Source organism: Papilio machaon, chromosome 11 (assembly GCF_912999745.1).
Source record: "Papilio machaon chromosome 11, ilPapMach1.1, whole genome shotgun sequence".
Lineage (NCBI taxonomy): Eukaryota > Metazoa > Arthropoda > Insecta > Lepidoptera > Papilionidae > Papilio > Papilio machaon.
Genome location: NC_059996.1, coordinates 7945774 through 7968046, shown reverse-complemented (window position 1 = coordinate 7968046; position 22273 = coordinate 7945774). Strand labels below are relative to the sequence as shown.

Below are 22273 nucleotides of genomic sequence, written 5' to 3'. Positions count from 1 at the left end.
AACCAATTGTATTACAGTAACCACTTTCGTGGTGTTCTTCATCCTGGTGCCGGCGGCGATCTTTGCGAGCTTGGAGCCGGAGTGGGACTTCCTGGACTCGCTGTACTACTGCTTCATCTCCCTCACGACCATCGGCCTCGGCGACTACATCCCCGGCGACTCACCTGAACAGCCCTACCGTCCTCTCTACAAGGTCGCTACAACACGTAAGTACGACTTAGATTTTTTTTTAAATTGTGCTCGATAATTTGACTGTTTCGATATGTGTGGTGTGGTAACGCACTCATTCTCTAAAATAAAACAAAGAAGACCAAAATACCTGAAAAAATTATGGGTTTATCTAATAAACAGTGGTAATAGTCATAATGTTCTGAAAGTTATTTACTAAATCCGCTGTGTTGCAGTGTACCTTATCACCGGGTTGACGTTCCTGATGCTGACGCTAACGGTCTTCTACGACATCCCGCAACTGAACTTGAGCACGGTCTTCTCCTCGATGAAGTTGGACGAGGATCCGGAGAAGATGAGGCTGAGCGGCTCCGCTGGTCCCGGGTACGGAATGGGCGGGCTGGTGATGCGCGACCACTACGACCAGCGCCGCTCCGTCGTCCACATCCGACCTCATCAGGATGACAGTCCTAGCCCTGAGGACACCACGCCTGTGCACGCCAGGGACATTCGCCTCCAATAAATTAAAAAAAAAACTTTTGTCTATACCTACATCATTTAATTGTAATGTCAACATTTATTTTTTAATTGAATCAACTCAATGACATTGAATCATTAATTATTTATTAGTTATTTTATTACATCAGAAAAGAAAGTATGATATGTGTAATAAATGTCTTCTTTAATAACTCTATATGTTAAGATCTAAGTGTATTTTAGACAAAGGAATTAACAATTCCTTGCGTTAAAGCAACATAGTTTTTTAATTAATTAAATTTTTTAACGCAAACAAGAGATTATCTTAGTTTTCCCTCAATAAATAAAATTTAATATAATTTTAGTAGCAATCTTTTTCATGACATTTCTTATTTTCAAAATAGAAATTGATAAATTAAATACTGAATTCTTTTAAATCGGTTTAATGACAATTATCGCAACTTTAAAAATAACCTTTAAGTGGCGATAGCTTAGCCTTATCTTATTTTATATATGTTTTCCCGCGTAGAAAGATTTTTCGCGCGTATTTCAATTTCATAGATAACAAATATTTATGTCATATGTTTCAAGCCCAGACAAATTTTAATATGTAAAAATATTTTTATAGTGACGTAGTAAATTGTGGCACAAAATTCAAATTATCAGCTTATTATTATTATTATAGTTTAGTACCAAAATTATCAATTATCAATTTCTTCACGATTCAATAAACAAAAATAGCATATTTACTTCAAAGTGGTGATGTTGCCATAATGTGTGCCATTAACAGTAATTTTGTATGCACGCAAATAAAGTAATAAAACGTTTAACGCGTAACTTTTTAATAAATCACCCAATTGAAAAAACAAGGGTAAAAACATTTAATTTTTCGGCATAATAAATTACTTGAACTTAGTTCGTAATAAGACTGAAAAAAAAAATTCTACTTCAAATTTTGATTTCTTGACGTAAATGATTTTGTAATGAAAAAAAAAATCAAAATGTCTACAAAGTATACGCCTTGAAAAATATGCACAACAATATCGATGGCATATCAAACCAATCCTTTATTAAAATATGTACATACATAATAAAGATCTACCCTTAAGTTGTAACTCAAAAGCAGTCACACAATTTTTATGGTGAAAATAATAGAAAAATTTGTTATTATCTGAGAAAATATATCATTAGTAGTTAAAAAAATCTTTACCTCTATATGTGAATTAATAAATTATTTACAAAAATGCTGAAATTAACTAAAGATATAGAAGATATTAATATGATGTCTATACGAATATTGTTAAAGAATAAAAAAATCTATTAGACCTACATATATTATTGTACTCTTTGTATTAGACTAGATGTCAGGTGTAGAAAGAAAAATATATACTGAAATCTTTACGGATTTCGTTGCCATATATAAAATTTTATTACATACAATATAATGATACTTTGCACTAAATTTATGTTATCAATCAAAAATTTAAGAAAAGACTCGTACAACTTTTTTGGTCCTATAAAAAATTTATAAACAACTTTATTTAAAATATTCTTAAACTCTGCTGAAAGCATTGTAACAATGTAAGCAAAAGTACTTGCGACTTTACAGGGAACATATATAAAACTCATTATTATTTGCTTTTTATGACCATAGGTTATATAAATATAAATGTCTACAATATATCAACTTTAGATTTCACAAAAAATATTTACAAATAAAATTTTATGTACGATTATTAATAGATTGTAGTGAATAGCCAAGTTATAAACATGCCTTTGAGTGGTAGAATGAATATTAGAATCAAATTATATGTGTACAAATAAAGAAATAAAAATACTGTTCTGTGGTATTACTGTGTTATTCATCCGATGAATCCTTTTTTTTTATAAGAGAAGGGGGCAAACGAGCAGCGCGAACACCAAGGTGTTCATCGACGCCCATGGACATCTGGAATACCAGAGGAATCGCAGATGCGTTGCCGGCCTTTGAGAAGGTGATACGTTCGCTTCTTGAAGGACCCTAAGTCTTAGCGGTTTGAAAATACCGCCGAGGACAGACCATTTCACAACGCGGCTGTACGCTGTTAAAAGCTACGCGAAAACCGCACGGTTGTGGATTGAAACACAGAGGGAACTAGCATCCCTCCGCAACGCCAGAGTGTCGAGCCGATCAGTAATAAATCGGTAGTTCGAAATATCTACCTAAAATATAATATCCTTTTTATTATTAAATATTTAGTAAAGCCTTATTTGTCGTCCCTCTTGACTTTTTTACAGTTATAACGTCATATTTCATTCGCGCATTAGCGTAAGTACAAGAGTCCTGGTTTACTAAAGTCTAGGGTTTGATGATACAACGTCATCGTAATTGCAAAAACAACTAGTTAAAATTTATAGCATTATGATGGTAATTTATGACCAGTACAGGGGCGCCGATAAAGTGATTGCCTAGGGCGCTCTGGACCTTTAATCCGCCACTGATCAGGGATTAAGCATTAGAGCGTGACTCAGAGGTTAAGCTTTTGTCTTGTAATCTGTAGGTCCTAGATTCGAGTCCCGCCATATACCAACATGTTTTTCGGTTTTCGATTTAAATATGTACATTTATCCGACGTTCTTTCGGTGAAGAAAAATATCGTGATGCAACCTGCACATATCTGCAAAGAAATTCAAAGATATATGTGAATCAAGCCGCACATGGACTAGCGGGGTTGAGTATAGCCTAGTCACCACTCACTTGACCTAGAGCCCCTCAGCGAGGATAATATTCTGGTCAATCCCTGTTTTATTTTCCCTATTTTGAACACCAGTAACAAAATACGTAATAAATGAAAAAAGAACTAAGTACTGCTGCCTACCCACTTTTTTACATATCTTGATGTTCATGTTTGGGACTCCGTTGTTCGATATTATAAAAAAAGAGGGTAAAAATCACTTTAAAATCACAACAAATGCGAATACTTACATCTGTGGCTTAAGTCTTGCCATAATACAAATTTAGAATTAATCGTCTATATTACATACTCTATGACCTATCCATCTGTAATTGCGATTGGATTCCAGCCGGCTGTGTTTTTAAATATCTTGCTGGTTTTATTTAAGATTAATCTAACATATATTCAATATGAAAAACATTTATTAAAGTAGAAAACTGGCTATAGCATGTCCTGTTAGTCTCTTGTTACTTGGAGATCTTGTTCAAATTTAATAAATTAGGCATAATATACGCATTTTGTGTTAAGGTTAGAGTAATTTAAATTTTATATTTTTAACATTTGTATACGGAATGGATTCGCCTGTATCTGCATTTGCAATGTATAAAAATACTAAACAGTCTACACCAAAACACGACAAGAAGAAGAAGAAACGTAAAGTAAATAATTCAAACGCACAGAAACCGCTATCTCGCATCCTAAACGATAATGGGAAAAATGTTGCTCAAAAAATAAAAAACAAGCAAAAGAAGACAAAGGAGACCAAAAACATAATTAAGAAAAAAACGCACAAGAAGAAGAAGCTTAAATCAAATACAAGTAAGAGGGTAAAAAATGTCGAGAATAGCTTAAATCATTCAGTTGGTAATGATACGATTGATGAAGAAGATAGCGATAGTGAAGAAGTGCCGGTGCTCATTCCAGCTCCCATACCAAATAATGGTATAAGCACTTCTTCACATGAAGATGATGTCAACTCATATTCCAGTAATGGTGAGATGGAAATGACTCCAGTCACAACAAACAGCTCTGAAGAAGCCTTAAAGGTTTTCAAGTGGATGATTGCCCCGTACAGCTATAGTGACTTCTTTCGATCTGTTTGGGAGAAAAAACCCTTACATATTGTAAGGAATAAACCTAAATACTACAATGATTTGATTTCTACACCACTTATTGATAATATGCTACGGACTGAGAATATACAGTATACAAAAAATATTGATATTACTTCATATGAAGATGGGAAAAGAGAAACACATAATCCTGTAGGTAGAGCTCTTCCACACACTGTGTGGGATTTCTATCTTCAAGGCTGCAGTATTCGACTGCTTAACCCACAGACTTATATGCCAAAATTACATTTACTGAATGCTACATTACAAGAACATTTCACTTCTTTTGTTGGAGCGAATGCTTACCTAACACCTCCAGACAGCCAAGGCTTTGCACCACATTATGATGACATTGAAGCATTCATACTACAAGCAGAAGGAAAAAAACATTGGCGTATATACAAACCTCTTAATGAAGCTGAATTGTTGCCAAGAGTGTCATCAAAAAATTTTTCAGAAATCGAAATAGGAGATCCAATAATGGAAGTAATATTACAAGCTGGAGACATGTTGTATTTTCCTCGAGGATACATTCACCAAGGAGTTACAATTGATGGGGAACATTCCCTTCATGTTACCATTAGCATGTATCAGAAACAATCATGGGCTGATTTGTTTGAGAAAATGCTCCCAGCGGCATTAGAACTTGCAATCAATGAAGAGCCAGTTTTCCGACAAGGTGTGCCATTTGATATTCATGACAACTTTGGTCTAGTATACTCAGACTTGACAACACCAAGGAGAGTAGAAATGGAAGAATTTATGAAAAACCTTTTCCATAAAATAAAGAGTTATCTACCTATGGACGGAGCTGTGGACCAAATGTGTAAAAAATTCCAACATGATGCCCTACCCCCAGTTCTAAGTGATACAGAAAAAGCCTGCACAGTTTACGGAGACACAGATGTGATGGCTGAGAATGGAAAGGTCATAAATAGAGTTGAAATGAGTCTTGATACAAAAATAAGATTGTTACGGAAGAATATATTAAGAATGGTTTCTGAAGACTCTATAAAAATATATTATTATACTGAAAACTCATTAGAGTATCATGGACATGAACTATCATTCCTGGAAATTGATGAGGAATTAGCTCCTGCGGTTGAAACATTGATAACCACATACCCAGAGTATGTATCTATAGAGAACCTTGATGTGCCAAATGATTCAGATAAAATGCAAATTGCTGATGCCTTATGGGCAAGAGGATTAATAATGACCGAATATCCTTTAGATGTTGTATTTGATTAAATAATTTACAATAGTTTCAAGTGATTAGAGGGTCTATCATGAATATTTGCGATATGCGTTTTCGTAACATCGACAAAATATGTATGTCATTTGTTGTTGTGTTTTACGCCCGTTGGGGGCGCTGCTGTACAAATCAAATACAATTTTTTCCGATCATGTTATAATAAACAAGAGCCCAAACCACATCCAAAGACATCTGGATACAGTCAAAGCCACGGACCAGGCTCTGTGAACTGGATTTTGGCGAAATCAAAAAGGACCGTCATTATAAAAGAAATTGAATTATGATACTTTCTCGCAAATGTTCGTACTAGACCCTCAGTCATTATGTATTTGACACACATTTCAGACAGAGCACAGATGATAATATTCTAGTATTTCAATCATTAACTAATTCATTTGTTTTTTTACGTTAAATTAAATGATTGAAATTATTTCACCAGTTTCTGTTTCCAGCTGGGAAATAAAAGATTGTGTGTAAAACTTATCTACTATAGGTTTCTGAGACCAAGATCTCTTTAAAACATAGTGTCCTCCCTGTCATTATTTTTGATAAAATAGAGATATGTTTTAAATCGAGATTTTGGTCTTAGAAACCAACAGCTAGTGACATAAGTTAGTAGAATATATTGTGTGTTTACTGGTTTGTCTGTTTCGCTCCAAAAGTATTTTGTGCTGCCTTGTGTTTTGATCTTGTCAGCGACAGAAATGCCTGTTGAGCATTCATTTTGTCCCTTTTACATTAGTTTTAGCCATACAAAGATTTCTTAGGAGTATAAACCTTTTATAGTATCAGAAATATTCTCTTATCATAGTATTAGGACTGTAATAAATGATTACAACAAATTTCTAGACTTTTTTCCTACCTTCATATATCCTAATTCCTTTGTTATTCTTATCTTTTCATTTAGTTTAAGATAGAAGGGATTTTGAAATCAGTTACTATATCTCAGTAAAAATCCTATTAACAGTTATAAGGCGAAAATAAAAGAAGTATACTATAAAGTACAAATTTATTACAAAACATGTAAGAGTATTGAGCATCTCAATGTTTAATGTATATGACGTTTACAGCTGCTTATAAATTCCTGTTCCCTCGGTTGGAATTGAAAAGGTTTTATATTTTTTAAAGAAGTGTCTTCAACTTTATATTCATGGCAAGAAATGTTAAGAAAAATCACTTTGAAATCAGCATTTTAATTGTTTAATGAGATTTAATATTAGGCATTAAATATGATATAAAATGACCACTTATATAATGTTTATTTGATTAACTTATATTTTTAACCATTATTTATGAAATGGAAATAGTAGTAACTTGCAAAGTAATTACAATAGGCACACTTAGTACTTATGGTGCTTAGTGCACTTAGTACTTTAAACGGCAACTTCTTGAGTATGTTCTTGGGCTTCCATTGATAATTTAGAGGCACATTTACATCTTTTCTTCACCTCATTATTCAAACCTTCTCTGTTTCTTGCTATTTCAATGGCATAGAACTGAACTCTTGGTACTAAAATTGTATTTTGTTCGGAATAGTCACCATTAGTGTCAGCACGGAGTAATGTACCGAAGCTGTAGTCTTCAACAATGTTTTTAAATTTCTCACAGAACATACGCCAGCGAGATTTATTGACATTATTTTTCAATACATTTTCGTTTATATATTTCACATCCATATCAGGGAAGTCTTGTCTGAAGTGATTGTAGATGAGGTCATCATGTTGTGTGAGACGTAGCCATCTTGTGTCTACGGAACATAGAACCTGTAAGTTACCGTTGAATATTTTAATTACAGAGATTTACTACAGACATAAGTATTGTAAAAGATAAGTCCATTTTATCTATTATTAAAGTCAGTGTAATTTTTTTAGAAATGAAAAATAAAACTTAGGGTAGGCTCAGACTCTCTGATGATGATGATGAGAAATAAAAGACATACAAACAAAGCTTAAAAATCGATTATAACACTATAGTAAATAGTAAACAGTAGAGACATCTGAAATGATCATAAAATAATACTCACATTAAAATATATATCACTATGTTCCATGGCCTTAGCAGCCCACAAGTGTTCCAAAGTTTCATCGTTATCGAATTCTTCCGCAGGCCGTGATAAAACATCCTGCAACATACAAAGTATTTTTTATAAAACTTACCATTTTAATTTTAAAACCAATATTTTAAAAGAAATACCAACCATAGCGTTTTATTCAAAGAATCCTTTGAATTTTTGTACAAGAGAATATGTTTTAATAACGCAATAAAAACATAAATATCTAATGTGTATGTTATCAATATTAAAATAACTTTTCGTAATTTGTATCAGGTATTTTTTTACAAAGCTATAAAATGAAGTTTCATATAACCTAAGATATGAATTTTGATTTGGATTTATGACAGTTTTGTTTTTTCTTTCATCGGTTGGCCATGGTTTGCTATATGGACATGCTATAGTCGTTTTTTTTGTGCCTATATGATTTTGACATTTAGTTAAGTAGAGATGGGACGTTTCGATCGACGAAAACTGGTTTGTAACAAAACCTCCTCTGAGAAATCGTTTCATAAATAAGGAGATTTTCTTGCTCTGAATCTATTTTTGTTAGTATTTTTTCTATCACGTCTATTACATTAAAAATTTTACATTTTCATTTTACACAGAAACAAGGTTATTTTTTAAATATTTTAAAATTTAACAATATTTCTCAAATTGAATTTTCCTCTCTATGAAAACACGATAAAAAACTACATCAAATTTATTCTAATATGCTCTAGCAGATTGTTGTGGTTTACTCCATTTTAATCCTTAATTTGCTTACTTGTAAAACGATCCCACTTCCCTTTTTGTAACAAGTTCTTCAAATCACGTTCGTTCAAATCCGTTAATGGTTAATTAACGAAGTTAACATATTGCTTAACGGATTAACTTTTAAGTTAACTTGAAAAAGTGTTAAAGCTTTTGTTAACTTCCGTTAAACTCTATTTCGTTAATTTAGTCCGTTAATCATTACATTAGAAACTTGGAGACGTGTTGTCATTTTGTTTAAATAACGCGTCGCGCCACGCTCGTAAGTTTAGCTATGTTCGGCGAGTGTCAGCGAGTCGAATAGTGAACGAACGAGTTGATGATGGATATATGTGAAGTTGGCGTGCAAGTGTGATGCATCAGAGCATCCGTGGAAGACGTGAACAGGACAAAATCAAAAGGTTCGAGAACACTTTACTGCATTCATACTTTTAAACTTTGTCTAATACTTGAGATACAAATCCTACTAACTGACTCCAGGTTCAATTGTAATCAAAATAATCAAATGTGAAAAGATCGAATTAATGTGTTAGAGAATGTATAGTGATACAAGCGTCGCCACAGTAAGTGTGAAATCGTAAATTCAATTAACTTTTCGATTAACTGTGCCCATCTGTGCTTATACACTTAAAAACTTATAAAAAACGATAGACCTTTGTATGATGACACCGGTCATTTCAAAGAAAATTTCCTATCTACTTCTATACGATATCTATGGTTTTTATTAGTCTTCTGACCAGAAAGAAATAACCGCGATATCAGCGCCTCTCTCATCGGTTCAAATATCCTTGTTTGACTTTAGGTTTTGTCAAAAATATTGGATTTTACTTTTACGCCCTTCGAAACCTGTGTTGGGTGACGATATTTTTAAATAACATATTAATAGAAAGAACTTTGAAAAAAATAAGAAAAGAAAATAGAAGAATTCTATCATCAACTGCAAACTGTTTACCTGTGTAAAAATTTAAAAATTTAACAATGACGTCTTCAAAAATCCTTTTACTATTGCTTTTCTAATACCGTTAAAATTAAAACGAACGCAACATTCTTCGCCTGATAAAACGAGAAAGTGATATATGAGAAGCTATTGTTGGAAAGAGACATAACTTTCTTAGAAATATTCATTTAGGCTTCGCTTCATACTGAGTATTCATTGGATAAGAGAAAAAGAGGGTGGCGCATGCGCGTTATGCCGACGCCATCTCTAAACTACTGTGCATAATACTTGTTGAAAGATTTCTTTTATCTAAACCAAACTTAGTTTTATTATTTTGTTGTTAAAAGTGTTAATTATGAAATTATTTTACCATCAACGAGGTTAAGTGTTCGTTAGTTGTAAATGACGTTAGTGGCCTGAGCACCATCTACGGTTGTCGGAATCTTGCGGAAGTTTCTTAGAGCAACGCATATTTTTTGCGGTTGCTTCCCCGCAATCGCTACGGATACTCAGATATTTCATGAACGTTTGGCGGCTAATTTGTTACTGGTAACTTTTTACAGCTAAATCTCAGCATGAAATCTGCTTAGATAATAGAAAGTAGCGGTAAAGGCGGGTAATCGCGTTTGCGCTCGTACCCGCGTACGCCTATACATAGACACAGGTTGTGTACTTGTTATGTATGAATTATTGTTATGGGTCAAAGACATCGCCAAGTGTGAATGTGCTATAATAATAGTGAAGTAAATGCCTCGCTTTTATGTTTCAGTGTGAACGTCTGAAAAACGCGTCAAGTGTTGTCGTCGTTTGATATGAATTCTGCTTTAAAGCCGGTGCTGCCCCAGCCGGGGGTCCCGCAGCCGGGCGGTCAAGCGAGCCCCGCGAAGGCCAACGTGGCCAACGCCAACCACACCGTCGCTCTTCCACAAGGTGCTCAAAACTCCCTCCACCACGGATCAAATAACCTCGTCGGACAAAATCTGACGCATCACGTGAATGCTCCGCCGGTTCCACCTCTCGCTGTACCCTCCATGGCGCCGGTGACGGCGAACATGGCACAAATGGCGCAAAATATGAGTCACCATGGAAATTTATCACATGTCACGCAAAACTCTGTCCCACCACCGAGTCCCAGTAAACCTGTATCTACAAGTGCTCCGCTAAGCTTAGTACAGGAGAAGGCGAATACCTCTCAGCCTCTTGCTCTAACAAGAACACCAGAAAAGAAGGAACCGGATTCCAGTAGCCATGCAAATGGTACAATTGAGTCACCAAAAACAGGAACAAATGCACCAACAACACTTAAGGCACAAAACCCTGAAACTAATAAAGACAAACAGGATATTGCTAAGACTTCACCGAGTACACCAAAGCCACCTGAGAAATCACCTGAAAAACCATCAAGTACTCAGTGTACACCTCAAAAGATTGACAGCCCAAATACACTCAGTCAAACGGAAAGTCCTGCTCAACCAAAAGTTGCTACGGCCAATGAAGCACCAGAGAAATCACCAACTAAACCATCAGAGCTCAAACCGACAACACCAGCAGATGTTGCTCCCACGCAAGGCAACACCAAACCGGTACTAGAAACAGCCAACAGCAGCCAAGATAAAGTGTCTTCATCTCCACCTCAGGAACAGGAATCTGTTTCAGACAGTGTCAAACCAGACTCACCATTAAAGCCAGAAGAAAAGAAAGAAGAACCAAGTGAAAAACCTCCACAGGTAGAAGAAAAAAATGAAGATGTCAAAGAATCCACAGAACCTCCAAAAGAAGGACAGACAGTTAAAGTTGTAAAGCCCGAGGAGAAAGTAGAAGAGAAGAAAGTTGAAGCTAAGACTACAATAAAGCCTGAAGTAAAAGCAACTCCAAAGTCAACAATGAAGTTAGCAACAGTCACTCCACCAATGAGAAAGAGAAGACAGCTTTCCCCAACGAAAGCTACTGATGGAGTCACACCCGCAAAGAAGTTGTCAGATGTAGAGTCCACACCTGATACTAGGATCAAAAGGAATAGAACTAAGGTAAGCATTTTAATTCGTTTTGTCAATATATTGTATTTTATGACATACCAATTCATATTCTGCAACAGGAATTCATAGTAATTATACACTACATAATTTTGGCGGGAAATCAATTATAGCGTCGTTGCTACGAAAATATGTTTGCTTCAATTTAACTTTTAATTTTATTATATTAATGAGGCAATGTTTGGCAACCTTTTTTTCAAATGTTTTACTGAAAAAAAACAAGATTCACTTTACAGATTAATAAAATAAATAAATAAGGAAACAAATCTTTTGTTTAATTGCTTATTGAAAAGATGCTGAGAGAATCAATGATGTCATCTTTAGGGTAAATCTTGTAATTATTATCTTAACTGTAGTTCTTTCCTTTTTGGTCTAATTTTTTTTATTAACTTAAGTAATACTTAACAATCACTTTTATTTCATTGAACTTTTTTTTAAAATATTTTTGTACTTGAACTATTTACCCAACTTACAATAGTGTTTGTGTGTTTTTATGTTTGTGAACTTGTATGTATACAGTTCTTTTGAAATGGTCTAGAACGTAAACTGAACAGATTTGGACAAGTGAGATGTCATTCAATTTGTCCTTTTTCTTGTAGGGTATATTATATTGGAACATAACAAATGTAGTGGACATAAGAAGTAAAATTCAAAATGAGTAGAAAATAGAGTTAAAAACTTACTTAATATAACTTTTTTGCTAACCCTATTTTTGGTTTTGAATTTACAGCATATTTCAAAATAAGAAAGTAAAACAAATAATATTACAGTTAAGTAATTTTAAATAAAAAAATTGGAATCTTTGTTTAAAATAAAAGAACAGCTAATAGATGTCCCTCATCCATTATAGCCTCAGTCAGTTGGGTATTTTTATTTTTTAAAATTAAAGTTAGATTTTCATGCATACAACATAGAAAAGTCATATATTTATTTATTCGTTTTAATTCCAGGTGCAACTGTATCAATCTCCAACTCCGGAAATTGCAATGGCCACAAAACTATCAGCGTCTGCTGGCCGCTCCACACCCACTAAGCCTAATGATGATAAGCTTATTGTATTTTACAAGTAAGAAATTGAAATATCTATATATATAAAAGAAAGTTGTGTTAGTTACACTTATAACTCAAGATCGGTCAAACTGATTTAGCTGAAAATTTATGGGGAGGTAGCTTAGAACTAGGAGACGGACATAGGAACCTTTTTATCTTGTGTGCATTTTTCTTATTCCGTGCGGACGGAGTCGCGGGCGACTGCTAGTATTCTATATAATTAATAAAAGAATATAGACAGTGTTTCTTGTCTATTATTTAAACATCATTTTTAACCATTATCATTAATTTTAAAGTTTTTCTTTCTTGTCTATGAAGCAATAGTTCTCATAGTATTGTTTATCTAATTTGACGAAAAAAGTTAAATCTTTTAACAGATCTTATAAGAAATATAACTGTTTTTTTTATTTGTCTGTTAACTTCTATATCTGGTTACCAGGAACGAGTACCTAGCAGTACGTAACGCGGAGGGAGGGTTCTATGTATGCCAGACGGTACAGAATGTGTACCGCACCACGAGGAAGATCAAGATACGTTGGCTCTCGCAGGACAAGACGGACCCATCTGGAGAGACGTACAAACCTGACTTCTATGATGTCACAGGTACATACTGAACAGAGATTTGTCCCGACTTTGCAATGGTTGAAAGTTATTTTTTCAGCTTTTTATTACAACTAGCTATCTCCCGCGATTACAATTTCGTTTTGTTTAATTTCGCACATTAAAAAAGAACTTAATAAGTAAGCATATGTATTTTTCCAGACTATGTTCTACTTCTGGGCTAAATTTTATCAAGATCCGTTGAACTGTTCCGGATAAACCTTCTAACAAACATTCATAATTTGTCCATCCGTCCAATCATCCATCTAAACTTTATAATATTAGTAAGATAGTAACATATAAAATAGCCAAGTACCATAACAGTGAAAGAAGTTATGAATTAAGTCTAGTAGTTTTTGAGTTTAATTGATATCATAGCAAATTTTTTTTTTGTATGCAGTATAGCGCAAACATCTGTAATACTTGTAAAAAAACCCTATTGTACTCCTTATTTTCAGTTGTAAAGTTTGATTTTTTTTATTTACAGACATGGAATGTGTACTTACGACATTGTCGTTAACGAGGGCACCAGCCGGTGGTGGTGCTCAGGTAAATATAATTACTAGTCGAAAATTGGTCGAATATACGTTGATCTGTTTGTAAAATCTTGATATCGATCGATATTATTTGAATAAATTACTTGGTTAATATATTTAATTATAATATTTTCAGTTACTAAAGCCGGCTGAAGAGGCACGGGCGAAGTCCATCTTAGAGAGGGCTATCAAGGCTGAGCAGAGCGGGGCCAACAACTTGGAGCTGACGGAGGAGCACCCTGATGGCCGTAAGTACTTCTATTCTCGTAATTCCGGACGGAATAAAAAAAATAATTAGTAGACTAAGTGTTCTTCCAGACTATTTTTTATAACTCTGCCTAATTTCATTGAGATCCATTGAGCTGTTTTGGAGATAGCTTCTAACAAACATCCATCCATCTAATGTAATATTAGTAAGATGAAATGTATAAAACTATCCATTTGGCACATTGGAGGCAAGAAGACTGTTCTGTCCGACGTGCCAACTCAAATGCTGAGTATTAACTGGTGGAAATCTTACTTTTCACCCATTGTTATAATTTTTCATCATGTTCTAGATCAGTATTTCCCAACCTTTTTGGATCCATGTCCCATTTTTCAGTATGAACATGACTATTGGCCCCTTAGAAATTTTGTTTAGAAATAAATTACTCTCGAGGCCTAAATTTACAATGTTAGAGAAATATTTAAATACTACTTTTGGCTGACTAGATCAATTTCATATAAAAATTTTAAACACAAAAACACATATAAATAGTTTAAATGCAACGGATTTTTTGTCTCTAAAACGTTTTTACGTACTTTTTAGCACTGGCTATCATTGTAAGGATGTAGCCTTAAGTTTTTAAATCTCTGAATTGCTTCCCTCTAAATCCAAATGTCCCCCAGGTGTGGCAAATTCTTTGTATGATAAATTTGTATGTAGTTGTATGAGGTGTATGTAGTTGTATGATGTGTGAGCGCTGGCAGTTGTGTTTGCAGTGGACCTGTCTCTGTACACGGACGAGTCTCAGCTGGAGAAGGCTCGCAAGCGACGCAGCTCCAAGTCCTCGCGCGGAAAACTCACTGACACTGACACCGCGGTATGTATATACTTATACATAAATCTATATATATAAAAGAAAGTGGTGTTAGTTACACTATTTATAACTCAAGAACGGCTGAATTGATTTGACTGAAAATTGGTGGGCAGGTAGCTTAGAACCAGGAAAAGGACATAGGATAATTTTTACCCCGTATTCTATTTCTTATTCCGCGCGGACGGAGTCGCGGGTAAAAGCTAGTATTACATACAACTATGTTTAAATGTATGATAAATTTACTAGTAATAAAATTTACTATTGTTTTTACTAACTGTGGGTTTCTGAGACCAAAATCTCTGTAAAAAACATATAGTAATGCCATCTTTGACAATACGGTGATAACAATATGTTTGAAATTTTTTCTTAGAAACTTACAGATAGTTATTTAAACTAACTTTCCATAATTAAAAGATCTATTAATTTAAAATATACAAGTGACCATTTTCTATCTATTTCGTGTTAGATTTTTTAATGTGCCCTAGTATTTTTTTTCTTTATGTACTGACTAGCTTTTACCCACGACTCCGTCCGCGCGGAATAAAAAAATAGAAAACGGGGTAAAAATTATCCTATGTCCGTTTCCTGGTTCTAAGCTACCTGCCCACCAATTTTCATTCAAATCGATTCAGCCGTTCTTGAGTTATAAATAGTTTAACTAACACGACTTTCTTTTATATATATAGATTGGAGAGTAAAAGTGCGTTTTTTTTAAATATTTATTTAAAATTGTATGATATATTACAGGAAGAAGAAACACCAATAAAAAAAAGTCGAACTGTCACCAAACGCAGTCCGAAGCATTCGAAGCGTACGAGTGCGAAGCGGAAAGTGGCAAGTAGCTCGCCCGCTGCGGCGGCCGCTAGCAAGGTAGGCATTGTACGACGGATATATAGACATGTACGTATCAGCAATCATCCGCCATTTTACATTGTCTGACTGTGTGTCTGTGTGTCTGTCTTCCGTTCCGCTCACACACAGCATGATATAGCGGGACGGATGTATACCTCCATTTGGGTTTCAAATATTTCATTTCAAGAGAAACTTGCAGCTTTATTTTATATATAAATTAACAATCATAATAAAGAAATTATTATGTTAAAGATGACGTCGTGGATTTTTTTTCCGTAATTACGAACTCATCTAAGTCAAAATTACATTAAAAGCCGATTTTTTTTGTAAAAAAATTAAAAAAAAATTGATAACCCAAATGGAAAAATGCTAAGAATGATTGAATGAATATATTTGATTTAGTTAGATGATGTTTGTTTGACTTATATATGAGAGTATATGATGTTAAGTTGTGCATGTTCGGATAAGTTAATTTGGTACAGTTCCCGTCAATACCAAATCTCTTTAAGGTATCAATTTATTTTATTTTCCATTACTCATGTCATATCATTACTTATACAAAAAAAAAAAACTTGAGAGGTGTGTTGGGACACCCGGATGGAACGAAGTTCCTTTCGATTAATTAGTGAAGGAACCAATGTTTATTCTATGAATAAAAAACTTAAGTCTTCACAAGAAGTACATTTTATTTCTATGAATTTTCGTTATATATTGTCACGTCGTTGCCATGGTGAAGTAGCGCTCATTCGTCGTTAACATACCGATGGGTAGTTGGAATAATGTCGCAATGGATATTGCGGCAGTCTTCGGGTTAAGTCAGATTCGGTATCTACGGACCTAAATACACCTTATATATTTTTTTTACTTAATTCTGATGAAAAATGACAAAAATAGAAAAATCACTTTGTACATTAATTGTTTGTTCCTGGTAAACGTTTAGAAAAATATTACTGGAACAATACGGTTATGTTGAAAGTGAAATTTTTGTTTCAATTTTAGACCAGCAATTGTAATTACGGCTTTCTTCCAGGGAATAAAACATGTAAACATTAAACGCACTATACATTACTGTACCTACTTTGATGTTAACAGATTCGCACTAAACATTGCTGTACCTACTAAACTATCGTTGAGTCGTTACTCAATGGCAGCAAATATTAAATCACGCACAAGACTACCAAACTATAGTTATTTTATTTGTATTACTGAAGATAATAATCTACAATAATTATTTTACAATTTTATAGTCATCTGTTCATGATTCGAATTAATGTACCTGTGTCAAAATTTTTGTTTTCTGATATTTTACAAATGACATGTACTTAAATCATCATCATCATCAACCTGCCCTTATCCCTATGGAGGGTCGGCACAGTATGTACTACTCCTCCATACATCTCTATCAGACGTCATATCTGAATTTACCCCCTTCTTACGCATATCCTCTTTCACACAATCCATCCATACTTTCTTTGGTATTCCTCTACCTTTATAGCCATGCACATTCAATCTCATTACTTTTTTATTTATATGATTATCATCCCTCCGCATAACATGTCCAAACCACGCTAACCTTCTGCTCCTCAATTTCTCGATAACTGGCGCTACTTTCAAACTTCCTCTGATATGCACATTCTTAACTTTATCTTTTCTTGTCACACCACACATCCATCTTAGTATACGCATCTCAGCTACATGCAATTCATCCGAAACCTTGGTGGCCCAATATTCAGATCCGTACAATAAGACAGGTCTTACGATTGACTTGTAGATCTGTCCCTTAAGCTTGGGTGGCATTCTTGGATCACAAGTCACACCGGTGACCTGTCGCCATTTCATCCAACCTGCATTTATTCGGCTTTTCACATCCCGGTCAACACCACCATCGTATTGGACGAGTGAACCGAGGTACTTAAAATCGGAGCAGGTTGGTAGGTCAACACCATTTAAAGCGATTGGAGAAAAGCTGGTCGGACCACCAAAATCGCAGAACAAATGTTCAGTTTTGGTTCTGCTGATTTTAAGACCAGCTCTCTCCAATTTATCTCGCCATTTTTCCAACCTGCTCTGCACCTCGCATTCATCCTCCCCGACAAGCACGATGTCATCAGCATAAAGCATACACCAGGGTGCTTCCTCCTGTATGTCTGATGTTAGCGCATCCATTACCAGGAGGAAGAGATACGCTCTTAAAGCTCCTTCCAACGCTGTTTAATATCATTATCATCCGCCAATACATTTCCTTCATCGTCTTTAATACACTTGATGTGGTTTACATCTCTTGCATTCCTTTCTCTCTCTCTTGCTATACGGAACAGGCGTTTTTGTCCCGGCGGGCTGTTCAGGGATTCATATAATTTATCTTGTGCCTGTGCCTTAGCAGTTGCGATGGCTTTCTTAGTAAATGACATGTACTTAAATGTCGCAGATAATATATATTTATTAACACAGAAATACGAGTAAAACATAATGGTGACATTTTAGAGAAATTTACACGTTTAGACGTTGTTTCTAGGTATTCTACAGCTGAATCTTCAACTCTTCCTGAATTACAAGGAGCTTACAACGAACCGGTTCCTGTGTCGAAAGCTCTGTACTCTGATCTACTGAGTTTTTGTAACAGTCATGATATTCCACAATATTATCACGATTTCTATAAATCTTTGGCATGTGGAACCCACGAAGCTGCTGAGGTACAGGATCCGCTACAGGAGTCAAGTCTTTAGACGTGATTTTGCTTTAAATATTTTGGTACCCAATTTTTTTATTATGTTAAGATAATACGAATGTTGGTTTAGATGAGTTTATTTCCTACAGTTCCTAATAAACTAGTCTTGGTTTATTATAATTAGAGTAGGTACATTTTATAAAATAATTTAATTTAAATAGCACAAGTTTTAAAGTTAAGCATAAGTACCTTTTTTATTAGGAATTCTTAATTTTCATGGATAATATAAGTAAAAAAGTCTTATAAAGTCACGAATTTGTCATTTTAATTATGCTACTTTGATTCAATAAAAGATTGTTTAATAATAACATAATGCTCTTTTTTCTACCACTTTAAATGATCCATTCTTATATTATAATAAAAGCACTGTCAATAAAAATAAGATATTCACGCAAAGATAAAAGATTTAAAAAAAAACATACAATGATGAATATACAGTAAAATATGAATACCGTCCACAAAACGCTCATCAAGTTCAAGGAATAAGAACACAAACTATGGTTACTGTATCCATCGTGTATCCTATAATACACTGAAAAAAGCTGTAACATATTATTACTGTATCAACATTCATTTATTTTTTTCGTGGAACAAAGCTGTAAGTGACTATTGTGGGAACAACCTTTCGACATAAATAGTAGCAATATGATCTTTACCGATTTTTTCCTATTTGGATAAAATATACAATCTTGTAACTGCAACAGTACTTTAGGCAAAAAATAACGAACAAGGTGACATATAATTTATTTTAAGATATTCAGTGGTTTTATAGTTATTCCATAATTTCATTAAATATTTTTTCCTGAACAGTTTCATTTTTACGATTGCGGCTTTATTCCCGGTACCCATCGATACTTACTATAGCAAAAAGTGTCGTGACAACTTTTCGTAAGATTTTTGTCCGTCTAGCCCCCTTTCACAACGCGCGATAAGGAACTTCGTTCCAATTATATTATCACGTAATATTCATTTTAAATCTATATATATAAAAGAAAGTCGTGTTAGTTACACTATTTATAACTCAAGATTGGTCGAACTGATTTAGCTGAAAATTGATGTGGAGGTAGCTTAGAACTAGGAGACGGACATAGGAACTTTTTCATCATGTGTGCTTTTTTTTTTATTCCGCGACGAATTCGCGGGTAAAAGCTAGTTTTATATAAAAATAAGGATTTCAAAACATATTTTATATTAGAAAATTAATCAATCGCCACATATCATTTGCTTGCTTTTGTGTTTTGGCCATTTTTCTTCATTCTTTTTTTGCGTTTTATATTAAAATTTCAAACAATATGCATTCAGAAATATATTTAATCGTAATAAAGAGGAATGTCTATTTAAATAGTTGTCATAAAATATAAATAATATTGTTTTTAACCAAGTTTTTTTTACAATGGAAACTTGATAGACAATGTCTTCTTTATTACAGAATAAATATTTATATTGAAATATAAGTCCAGTATTTATATAATAAGAGAGACTTAAAAGTGTTTATTTTAAAAAGACAGTATATAATCACTTATATACTTTGTTCTCTTATTATATAAAAACTATTATGTGTAATGATTGTATGAATATGGTAATGCAATGAAATTGAAAATTTCTCAAAATATACTTTCATTTAGCAATAGTTTAGTTAATTTTATTTCTATTCTTTATTTAAGTTTTATTCCCCTCAAAGTTTTTAAAATATATTACTGATTGTGGGTTTCCGGAACCGAAATTCCCGTTTAAAAAATAGTCTTAGAAACCAATGGCTAAATCTGTTTATTGAGAAGATTTCTTTTCTATTGCATCTATCCATTTTATTGTCGAAATTCTCCTCCAGTTTAACTTTTATTATTGAAATGTTTAAATCATAATATCTGCTACTGCTTGTTGAATTTTAACATACATATCTCATTATACAATAATAAAAAAAAGATGTAAAAAGTAAAAAAAAATTAAAACTTTTTAATCTAATTCAGCTATCAACAATAAAATTGAACTGGTAATACTATATATGAAAATGTATAACAAATATTGTGTGTGACAACACTGACTGTGTACTGACTGTAGACAGCGACTGCGGTGACGGAGAAGACGAAGGCGAAGTTGACACCGGCCAAACGCACTCCCACCAAGACAGTCAAAACTGACACACCTGTCACCACGCCCGTACGCAAAGCTCGCAGAACTGGTAAAGGTATTTTTTTTTTACATTACAAGGTGGCAAACGAGCAAACTGCCATATGAATTCGCCGAAATGGCGATGCGACCGCTGTCCATAGACTTTCTCAAGTGCAGATGCGTTGCCTACCCTCAATCGATGAAGGAGGAGACATACAAAAAGAGAATATTTAACCTTCCTATGCATCTTTTCTATTAAATCTACCTCCCATTCCCATCATTTCCTTATAAGAAAAGGTTGGGAAGGGAAAGAGGTCTAAAATTAGGCCTCCGGCACTAAATCTTTACTTATATCTTTGCTAGTGTAGGGAAAATCAAACATCTTAGCTACTCAGAACATAGTACAAGTCGCTCCGCAGAACACAATTTTAGGTTTAACTTGGGGGTACTGCGCAGTGTTCAGATTAACTGGAATTGTCAAAAAGATTGAAGCGGGTTTACTTTGTTTGTTCATTAACCTAACCTAACCACACTAAAGCTGCAATAAGTCATGATAAAGTGTATTATAAATAAGCAAAATATTTGTCAAACAGGTTTGCCAATCTTACTTCTTACTAATTTTATAAATGCAAATGATTGGATGGATGGATGGACGTTTGTTTGAAATTATCGGATCTCTTTGAAATTTGGCATAGATCTAGATCTCTGGATGAATACATAGGCTACTTTATGTTTTTTTTTAATTACCGGCGGACGGAGTAGCAACAGCTAGTTTGTTTGATGTTGTCCATATTTACCTTGATTTAATAAAATTAACATTGTAATATTAAAATTTAGTTAGTTATTATTAACCGGTACTATTTATTAATTTTTTTTTTGTTCAACAGAAAGGAAACCATCTCCAATAGTGCCCACTCCGTCGACATCGACGGGTAAAACAACTCGCACGCCGAGGAAACCTCCCGCAAAGAAATAATATTAAATATAACAAGTTTGTGAGTGAATAGAACTATTACTAACTGCCTTCATGGCCTCAGTACTTTAAATTATTACAATATATTTATTTGGATAATTTTGTTCGGTATTTTTGTGTTTTTTCTCAACGATTTCTAGCAATAAAGTTACGTTTACCGAACATGTACAAGTAAGGGTTCATGGTATGTACTTTTGTACATAAAGCAACATAAAAATGCATAAAAACTTTTTATGTAAAACTTTTTTTTTACACTTGGCAATTGTCAATATTTTTTTTTGTCGTTTTTTTTACTGTGAACTCTTATTTTTACAAGAAATAAGTACACATAGGCCATATTTTGCACAACAATTTCTATTTTTCAAGGAATATATCATTATTGTAAGGTTACAGGTAAAGTTTGAGGATGTTTGTTTGTCTGTCTGTGTGTTTGATACCTCACAGCAATAAATTAAAGTTAACCTGTGAGTTAACTGTGTTCATTGTGAGGTGATTTATTCAAATAAACATTTTGTTGATGAATTGAGTAGTTTCTAATTGTTTAATATTTTTACTAACAATAATATTAGCAGTTTTTTTTTTTGTAAATACATTTTGAAGTCACCACAAAACTTTAGCGTGTTTATTTCGCAGGAGTAACTCTATTTATTAGATTCTTATAAACTTTGGGATTCGTTGGATTTTGAGTTTTTTTTTTAATATAGATTTGGGGTAAAATATACAAAATTTTGATATAAAAAATTATATTAAAGCAAATATTTTATTTATGTAAATAACTTTGCTTATAAATAATTGTGAAATAAAAACGAAATTAAGCAATATTAGTAACACAATGTTACCGTAACAA

General features: G+C 33.7%; 4 protein-coding genes across 11 annotated transcripts in view; 3 read left to right on the top strand and 1 right to left on the bottom strand.

Annotated features, from left to right (window-relative positions):
- Positions 1 to 728, top strand: part of LOC106709750 (potassium channel subfamily K member 1) — a 38085-nt gene extending 37357 nt beyond the window's left edge. For all 3 annotated transcript variants that reach the window (XM_014501621.2, XM_014501619.2, XM_014501620.2), the window contains 2 exons: positions 18 to 206; positions 405 to 728. In XM_014501621.2, the coding sequence (XP_014357107.2) occupies positions 18 to 206; positions 405 to 691 (476 nt within the window). In that variant the 3' untranslated portion in view covers positions 692 to 728. The remainder of the gene's footprint in view (positions 1 to 17; positions 207 to 404) is intronic.
- A 3032-nt stretch (positions 729 to 3760) lies between these two features.
- On the top strand, positions 3761 to 6559 carry LOC106709696 (bifunctional lysine-specific demethylase and histidyl-hydroxylase NO66). Its single transcript, XM_014501544.2, has one exon. It carries the CDS (start codon positions 3932 to 3934, stop codon positions 5720 to 5722), a length of 1791 nt encoding a protein of 596 aa, XP_014357030.2. The 5' UTR covers positions 3761 to 3931; the 3' UTR covers positions 5723 to 6559.
- Positions 6560 to 6973: 414 nt separating this feature from the next.
- On the bottom strand, positions 6974 to 8086 carry LOC106709715 (protein PBDC1). The gene is made up of 3 exons (XM_014501567.2): positions 7924 to 8086; positions 7750 to 7848; positions 6974 to 7489 (listed from the first exon to the last, which is right to left on the bottom strand). Exons 1-3 carry the CDS (start codon positions 7924 to 7926, stop codon positions 7100 to 7102), a joined length of 492 nt encoding a protein of 163 aa, XP_014357053.1. The 5' UTR covers positions 7927 to 8086; the 3' UTR covers positions 6974 to 7099.
- Positions 8087 to 9690: 1604 nt separating this feature from the next.
- On the top strand, positions 9691 to 21682 carry LOC106709744 (proteoglycan 4). 6 transcript variants are annotated; one of them, XM_014501609.2, is made up of 10 exons: positions 9691 to 10015; positions 10236 to 11493; positions 12450 to 12565; positions 12989 to 13152; positions 13637 to 13698; positions 13822 to 13933; positions 14667 to 14767; positions 15512 to 15634; positions 20403 to 20529; positions 21341 to 21682. In XM_014501609.2, exons 2-10 carry the CDS (start codon positions 10279 to 10281, stop codon positions 21427 to 21429), a joined length of 2109 nt encoding a protein of 702 aa, XP_014357095.2. In that variant the 5' UTR covers positions 9691 to 10015; positions 10236 to 10278; the 3' UTR covers positions 21430 to 21682. The 6 variants fall into 6 exon arrangements, with proteins under 6 accessions (XP_014357095.2, XP_014357092.2, XP_014357093.2 ...); XM_014501606.2 differs by having other exon boundaries at positions 15512 to 15664; XM_014501607.2 differs by having other exon boundaries at positions 14655 to 14767.
- The last annotated feature ends 591 nt before the right edge of the window (positions 21683 to 22273 follow it).